This window comes from Alligator sinensis, unplaced genomic scaffold (assembly GCF_000455745.1).
Source record: "Alligator sinensis unplaced genomic scaffold, ASM45574v1 scaffold969_2, whole genome shotgun sequence".
NCBI classification, from domain to species: domain Eukaryota; kingdom Metazoa; phylum Chordata; order Crocodylia; family Alligatoridae; genus Alligator; species Alligator sinensis.
The window spans coordinates 261,311-270,160 of record NW_005842481.1 but is presented as its reverse complement, the minus strand read 5'-3'; the positions used below and the strand labels follow the sequence as shown (position 1 = coordinate 270,160).

The 8,850-nt window shown below is 41.9% G+C and overlaps 1 protein-coding gene across 1 annotated transcript in view; it reads right to left on the bottom strand.

Annotated features, from left to right (window-relative positions):
- The window catches only part of CARMIL1 (capping protein regulator and myosin 1 linker 1), a 211,633-nt gene that overhangs the window by 13,021 nt on the left and 189,762 nt on the right, over window positions 1-8,850 (bottom strand). Inside the window, exons 36-37 of the mRNA XM_025212749.1 lie at window positions 5,847-5,925; window positions 2,884-3,117 (exon numbers count right to left, since the gene is read on the bottom strand). Coding sequence (XP_025068534.1) covers window positions 2,884-3,117; window positions 5,847-5,925 — 313 coding nt within the window. The remainder of the gene's footprint in view (window positions 1-2,883; window positions 3,118-5,846; window positions 5,926-8,850) is intronic.

The window sequence follows — 8,850 nt, the reverse complement described above, 5'->3', positions numbered from 1 at the left end:
AGGCTCGGCAGTGCTATGTTGGCTAGCACTATGGAAGAAAGAGACTTGGGGGTCATCATTGGGCCAGCCCTAATGTCTATGAAATCTATGAAATCTATGAAAATTATTCCAATTTAAAAAAAATATTTTTTGCCACATTGCTGTTTTTGGTCATCCTATTAATGTGGCAAATCAATCAAGCTAGACTTTTTATTCACAGCTCTAATTTCTAAAAAAATAAAACCACACATTTCATAAATAGTCTGGCAGAACGTTATATTTTAAGGTACAAATACTAGTAGGAATTACTGTAGCTTCCATAATACATATCCTTTTTCAAAAATAAATATTGTCCCTACTTTCAACTTGAAGAAAACAGGCATTTTTAAATCCTTTTTTAAGGATCTGGCTAAACATGACAGACTGTCCTTTATTGGTCAAATGTGTATTTTGCATGTCAAATAAACACTTGATCAGAGCCAAAAGGCTGAGAAGGTAATGTAGACTCTATGCAGACCCCTCAATGCAAACTAGTACATTTTACCTATCTTGAAATACGCTGCTTGCAAAAGAAGAACCATCATTTGAATGGTAGTAGCCTGTTACTATAATGGACCATTTAAAGTCATTAGACTTACAAAAGAACCAATAACTGAACAGGACTTTACCCAAATGTATCCCGGAAAAGAATAGGAATTTCTCTACACTAAAATTTCTTAGGGAATTTCATACCAGTGGTCCAACTATACTGATGACAGAAACAACTGAAGCCTGAATGCAAAGAGGTTTATAGGTTGTAGCCATGTTGGTTTAAGGACATAGGCAGACAAGATTCTTTAGGTATGCCCGATGAAGGGTATTTATACCCAAAAGCTTGCTCAGAAGAATTTTTTCAACCATTTGAGTTGGTCTAATAAAAGATATCAGATTTACCCAAAGAACCTTGTCTGAATGCAAGGAGAATTCTGATAACCCATTTTTTTTCCCATCATGCTTACTTCTTGTGGGATGCTAGTCTGCAATAACACTATTATTTTTATCATCACCTGAGGACCTGAACCGGTGGAAACAATGATGAACAGATGCAGTCTAAAACATGCCTTCGTAGGACATGTGAGATGCAAAAAACAGGGAGCTGCACATGAGGCTCAGTCCTTTCTACCATGTATGTGTTAGATACCTTATGTCCTTAAAGAAGAAGGGTAAACTTCTAGCTATAAACATCTGATCATGTTTACTTGAATGCTTCTCTTATTCTCTGATTATGAATAAAATATACAGTATAGGACAACCTAAATGCTAAGGGTTGATCAGGCACCAGACAGAAACTAAGTTCTAACTGATGCAGAGGCTGGGCTAGGTAATGCTAGGGTGACCACAATAATTTGAGGGAAATCTGGAATGAAGTGGGTGCCAACATGTGCAATTCCCTCCCCCCGCTGCCCCCCGGCAATGCTGTGGCTCCCAGGAGTGGGGCTGGGCAGGACAGTGCAGTGCACAAACAAAAATACACATGCACACAGCCCCAACCCCACAGAGCCCAAGAGTGGGGCCAGTCAGGAGATCACGGGACACCCACACACAAACCTATGGCTCTTCCCCGCAACTCTACTGCGCAAGGGACTCCGCTTGCAGCCCAGTGGGGTATGGACCAGGAAGCAGCCAACTCGCTGGGCTCTCTAGAGAAAAGCAAAGCAAAAGTCCTGGATTGGAAGAAATCCACCCACACATGGCTGGTTTCTGAGTCAGAAGCTAGGCATGTGCAGGCGGGTTCACACCAACCCTGGGACTTTTGCTTCAATTTTCTCCAACAGGCAGGATGCTGAGACAGCCTCTGACATCCAGGACTGTCCCAGCCAATCCAGGACATATGGGCACCCAAGGTAATGCCCGAATATGAAAACAGGGGCAAAGAGGCTACAACTTCAATCTGCAAATGGTACTTGTCTAATATTTGCAAGTGACGCAAGTACATCAAGATTGGTGGTGACTATATTCATGCTTTTCATTCATTAGTCATAAATAAACTATGTTTATAATGGCTGTCAGCAGAATCTGAGTCCGCTGTTTAATGTTTCACCCCCCATGTCTGCATCATTGTCTTTGGGGTGCGGGGGAAGGGGAGGAGTTGCCTGATAGCTCACTGGTAAGTAAATGTATAGGAAACCAGCAGAGTCATTTAATTTTAACTTCATTTAAAGTCTTGGGATAATACCTAAAACAAAAGGTTATGGGAGAGAAGAGGTTAGTAGCAGCTTAAGCAGCAGCCCTGCAGGGTTATAAGGACTAAACCTACTGATTTAGAGTGGGAAGAACAATTCTTTCAGGCAAAGAGCAGTAAGACACAACAATAGAGGGAAACAGGTGGGGAGAGACAGATAAAATTAAAATCAAAGTGAAAATTAAGAGCTTTGGCATGGAAGAGATTTGTATAAACTGCATGGGGTAAACAGTCAATTGCTCAAGGGGTTAAGAGGAACCTGCACAAAAATAAAAAATGAAACATTTGGTGTTTAGAGTAGGGATTTAGAGAAAATACAAAAGGCAGTTCATTCAGTGCCTATCGCAATCCTGAATAGGCTCTCCAGGCACTATTTTCATAAAATAATAATTAGCATGAGAGCGCTCTGGTGATTTTTTGTAATCCATTATTGTTTCCATTATTTCTTCTCAAAATTTACCATTACTGATCATAGTTCCAGTAATTAAAATGCATCCATTAGAATTAGGGGTGGCAGGAAAAGAAAGCAATTCAAGAGAAAGTGAAAGAAAAACCTCTCTCTCTCTCCACATTTAATATCCCCCTTCAGCATTTAGCTACTAATATTTCCTTCACCGTTCACACACAAAAACCCTGATCAAAGTACCCCGCAAGGATAACAGGCACCCAAAAGCACTCCTCACCAGTTCGAGAAGCAGAGCGTGGTTTCTGGGGGACCGTGGGTCGTCCAGTCAGGCTGGGCTTTGCTGACTGCAGCGGAGGCTTCGGGCTGGTTGGTGTATTGGAAGAACTTCGAGCCTTTGCGCTGGCTTCTGCCTTCGGTTCTGTTTTGATATTTTTTTCTCCTGATGCCACAGTGGAGTCACCTTTACTCAAGGCAAAACGACTCTCTGGAAGGGTCTGCTGGAGCTTAGGCACTAAAATGAACGAAGGACTAAATAAATAAATAACATCCTACTCAAAGAGGAGGAATGCTGTTTAAGTACACTCACATGGCAAACCCCCACATCAGCAAAAGCACACAGAAAAAAGGCAGTAATGGGTGAACGCCCACAGTTCCAAGTTCAGCATTGATTCCAGAGGCATCCAAAGATGCAGATGTTTAAATGATTGCACAGAGCATTTGGCAGCTCATTCATCTACCTGAGAGGTCTTGGTGTCTCTACCATCTTGGATCTATTTAAAGTGGTGCTGAATTGGCCCTCCAATTCAGGACTTCAGGAGCAGATGGCATGATCTGCTTGCTGGGAAGCCAGGAAGGTCTCAGCAGAAGAGTTCATCTTTGGCTGTTTAGTGCCAGTGGGAGTAGTGTTTCTATGGACCAAAGGTGAAAAATGCAGCCAGTATTTTTTTTTCAGTCCTGCTGCCAAAGACAAAACCAGGGAATCCAGAATGGAGGAGGCAAAATCCTGAACTGTCAGCAAGTAAAACTGAATGTTGTTATTATTTGGTTTTAGATCAGATTTGAAATTTATTAGAGGGCGAAGCCTTAACTACTCAATCTTCTGATGTACTAGGTAACTTTGCATATGGAATACTGTCCTGCCCATTAGCAAGTTTATTAAAACATTATTGATTCCAAGCAAAGCCTGAACACATTTGCACGCAAATCACATTTTCTTCCAAGAACTTAAAATTTAACACAGCTACAGCCAGCTGTGCAAACTGGTAAAAAATGTATTGAAATCCTGCATACAAATAACCAAAATACCTGCCCTTATTTCCTTCCTCCCAATTCTGGGAGGACTCCAGAAGGCTTATATGGACATGTAGCTGATCTCTGGAGGGAAGCCTGCTTCGCTTTAAATGACTTGCAGAGTTTCATGCTTCGAACGTAATGCACCTAAATTTAGACAGCCTGCTTTGGCATAACTTGATGTGGATTTGGCCTAGCTAACTGCTATTCCAGGTGAGAAAACCTACTTGTTTCAGTAGTGCTGAGCACAGGAATTCTAAGTGCAATGTGTAAAAATATTGGTATAGCTAATTGCAGGGAGTCTCCAAATGTCTTTCCAGTTTACATACTTAGTTAGACAGCTTTGAGTTCAGGTCTAACCAAAAGGACTGGGTGGCAGGTGAACATGTATAATACATTTTAGCATTACAAGCAAACAGAGGATGGCTTTCCCACTTTTCTCCACTACACTTTTCTGTGAAGGCAAGTGAGTGTGTATATGTATGTACATGAGAGGGAGAAGAATTGGGTACCCAAACCAAGAAAAAGGAAAACATTCTCTCTGAATCCCATCCTGCCTACCATTGTCTCAGTAATATGCCCCAATTTCCCTTTAACTCTGTTTCTTGCCTTTCTAATCTCAGGCTCGGTAACATTATTCAAAAGGAGTACGATAAAACAAATTAGCTAAAACAATGACAAATTGTGGTTGTAACAGGAGGGTGTGGCCAGAAGGAGCTCCTTACCTAACAGTGGTTCAAAGAAATCTGGCAGCAAGAGCCAGAAGAGCTGCTGTGCTATGCTGCAGTGAGTCTGGGTGGAACATGTCACAGGCAGCAATGAGCAACATTGCATTGAGAGAAAAACTGAGGTCAACTCCCCCTTTAACTCTTTGCACACCCACTTTTTCTCAGTCCTGTGGCCTCATATCTTATTAGGATACAGAAAATAAACAAAACAATTCTTCCTTCTCCAAAAAGTATGAGTCTGTAAAGTCAGGCTGACTTAAGATCATTGTTTCATGCAGTGCACACACTAGCTTTTAAACTGCATTTAGAAATGGTCCAAAACCGCAAATAGGTTTCCAACACAAGCAATCAGCCAGCAGCTAAATCAGGAACTGTTTTTTAAAATGGGTTTGAACTTTATGTTCATATACTTTGACAACATTGTTATCTTATACCCCTGAAATGCCCAGTGCCACTCTTGAGGAACTGACATTGGATTTTTAACACATGCTCTTCAGTCCAGCTGCTACCAAATGACTCTCTGTGACACACAAATCATCATCAGGATCAGCATGGTTTGACAATCCCAGCACAAAGTCCCAGAACTGTATAGGTGTGGAGCTTGAACTGTACTTCTGTACTACCTAGGCCAAATTTAGATACCTTGGCAAAACAGTGAGGGAACCTTGAACTGAAAATGACTATGTTATACCCATTCTGAGAATTAAGTACATCACTGACCAGAACTACCTACCCAGTACGGCATACGAGTACTATAAACCCTGCAAAATGATCTACTGGTTATATTTTGGCCTTGTTTTCAGTAACGGCAATCATATTCAGGGCTTCGTTTTTCCTTTGTGCCCAAAACTATCTGCCACTTTTTGATTTTCAGTGTCAGCTTTCTTGCTGCTGTAGTCAGTCAGCATCCTCTGAGAGGACTGGAGGAACAGAATGCAAGAAGACCTCCTTCCCCACCTGTTTGCCCCCAGATAACCATGAAGAGAGCAAAATTGCTGGCCTTCAAGCTAGCAGTGGAATGGGTTCTCTCTGAAGTGATGTCAAATTCAGTAACAATACAAACCAGAAAACTAGCTCCCCTTTACTAATCCTTTTCAGTGATCCCAAGATCACAAAATATTACATTTTTGTTAAGAGAGAGAAATGTGATTACATGCTACATGTGTTATATTTTATTGGCCTTAAAAAAATGATCTAGATGAAGAAACGCAAACAACTTTACCTGAACTGTTGCCATCCTGTCGGTCTGCACTTGCTGTAGTATCATGTGAATCCCGGGAAACTACATCATTTCCAAATTTCTAGAAGAGAGAGAAAGTTCCTAAAATCATTACTTATAAATATCAAAATTCAGATTTAAAAAAAAAAATAAAGTAGCTCTTATCTAAAAATTAGAAGCTGAAGAAAGCAACACTACTACTTGTGTTGATATTTTGCAAATCTATGCAGGAAGGAAACAACACCATTTCTGCCTGCCAATAATACCCATAGCTCTGGCAGGGTCACAACAATATGCTCATTAAGTGGTAAACCTTCTAGGGAATGAAAGCTGTACTTGGAAAGTCCAGTTAGAAACCTTCCCTCTCCCCCACCCAAATCAACCTAAGCAGTGCCAAATGAAATAAAATACCAGATGAAATGTGTAAGTTTTATCTGCCCTAGATAGAAAAATGATGCCTATTCAAAGATTCAATTTGGAAGCACAGATTGTTGAACGGGTGTCACAGTTTTACTCCAAAAGCAGGGTTGATTTAGGAGGTCTCTGTGTCATGCATAGCTATTTTCCCAAATTAGATGTACTAATGTAGTGTTGATTCTATAGCTAAATTATGCTCAGTTTTAGCATTTTATGTTTGTATGAACTATGGCATTCAATGCAAATGGATTTTTGTGTTTTTATTCTGTGACTACAATTATGCAATGAGGTGAAGGCTCAGTTAATGTCAGGAATCACTAGATTAGACAAAGACTATCTGCACTTCTGAGAAACAGTAGTTTACAGCAGGAAAGTTAATTTCCTAGAGTCCCTGCTTGGGATGGCTATGCATAATGACCAGCCAGGGAAGTGGCCATGCGTAGATGAGCCGAGGCTCATCTCCAAACAAATATTTACATTTCAAAGGGGAAGTCTTTAGCAGGGAGCACTCAGGAGACATATACCTAGAAGGAATCTCATACAGAGATTGATATTTTTCACCCTGTGAGTAAATGAGAGAATTATCTTTCCTGAATAATTGACAGCCAAAGAAATATGGTTAACTGTTTATCTCTCTGAAAGGATGTAAATATTTCTACACATTTTAAGTATAGTTGTAAATCAGGAGTAACACCTGACATGTCAAGCAGATGCATCTCAGGGGGAGGAAGTCATTTGCATAATATACACATGCTCCCTGAGGTCTGAATATTAAAATAAGGTATATAAGGGATGCTTTCAAGGAAGGCTGTTTGCCTAACGGAACCCCTATGCCTCAGGGCTACTTCTTAGTCCCCCCCCGCTAGCAGAAGCTGGGATAACTTGTTGGACAAGTGCAGAAGTTACTGGCAGAAAACAGATGAAAGAGTGGGGCAGTTCCCTGGTCAGAGGGCAGCACTGCTTTCTAGTGAAAAAAAAAGGAGGGTGATTTTTTTTCACTGAAAGGGAATTTCCTTTCTGTGTTGGAACAGCAAGGTCAGGCCTGAGGGCAGGTGGAACTAAATTGTGCTTCAGTGAGAAGCTGACCCACGGGCAAGCAGCAGAACATCTGAAATATGCGGAGCTCAAGGGTGTCTCAATGCCATTAAAACAGACTTGGTTTGTTACAATGGGTCTTAGTTTATTCAAACAGAGGTAGGGGGGTGGGTGTGTGTGGGTGTGTGTGTGTGTGTGTGTGTAGGTTAGGGTTGTAGCCGTGTTGGTCTAAGGACATAAGGACATGTGTGTGTGAGGAACACTTTTAGAAACATGACCTGGGATGCCCCGAAGCATAGATGCCTTCTCATTTTTTTGGCCAACATGTAAGATACAGGGGAAAACATGGATGAGGAAAAAAAAGAGAAACAGGCATGTAAAGTCAGACTTGAGAGTAGCTGCAGGATAACCCAACACCTTTGAAAGTCAGGTTACTTATTACATTTCTGAATCTAACTTTAGGCAAACTTGGAAATATCAGACAATGTCTTTACCTCAAGAAACAAATCTGAAAGGAACATACCTATACATCAATTATCCATTATGATCATCCTGAGGTCAAGTGAATCCATAGAATGCTCTTTCAGGGAAGATCCTGTCTATGCAGGATCAAACTCTGGGATTATATTGTTTCCTTCTATTGCACACACACAGGAAGAGCAGGGAGACTAGGAGGACTAAACAGACCAAAGCAGGTAGGATGCCCTGCATGAAAAGACCAGGCACAAAGTGTGGCCCTTTAAATTAGAAAACAAGCTAAATATATTTTTATTAAAATGTGAAACTTGGGTATTGCGAAGGGAGCATGTTTTGCTCCCTGCTCAGTTGCAGCACCAGAGTACAGTGAGCGACATACTGTCTTCTGGAGGGAGGGAAGAAGTAAAGCACTCTGGGGTCCAAGAGGACTGTGCTGTACCTTCTCCCAGATGCTCTCTTAGAAACTCTCCTGGGAGTGATTTAACCCTGGTTGTTCCTGGTTACTATTCCCCTGGAGCAGCCACTTTTGTTTTGGGAGAAAAATCCTGAACATCTGTATATTTGTAGTTTCTCACAGGAGAGCAGCGACTCTCCCAGGAGAAATTGAATGTCTGTACACAGCCTATGACTATACGAAGAGCTTCTTACCAAAAGTCACTATGAGGAACTAACAAGTGTATGAGGTGCCACTTGCACCAGAACTCTACTAGACTTTGCACATTACTGATTTCATAAGAGTGCTGCATAGAGAAGCATACAGAATAGCTATAAGGCCAGGGGTAGGCAAAATACAGCCCACAGGCTGGATCCAGCCCGCCAACCAGTTGGATCTGGCTTGTGGGGTGCACCTGCCAACTGATTGGATCCAGTCTGCAGTTACCCCACAGCACTCCATATGTGGCTGAACCCCCCTGGGGCAGCCAGTGCTGTGCTCTTGCCAGTGCCTCTTGGCCCCAGTCCTGGCCAGCATGCACAGCTTCTGGTGGGGCTGCTCCTGGTGTGGCTTCAGCTGCCTGGGTGCTGCTCAGCTCCCCTCGCCTCCAGTGATGGCTCCTCCTCATGCTTCTGCCCCTGCTGC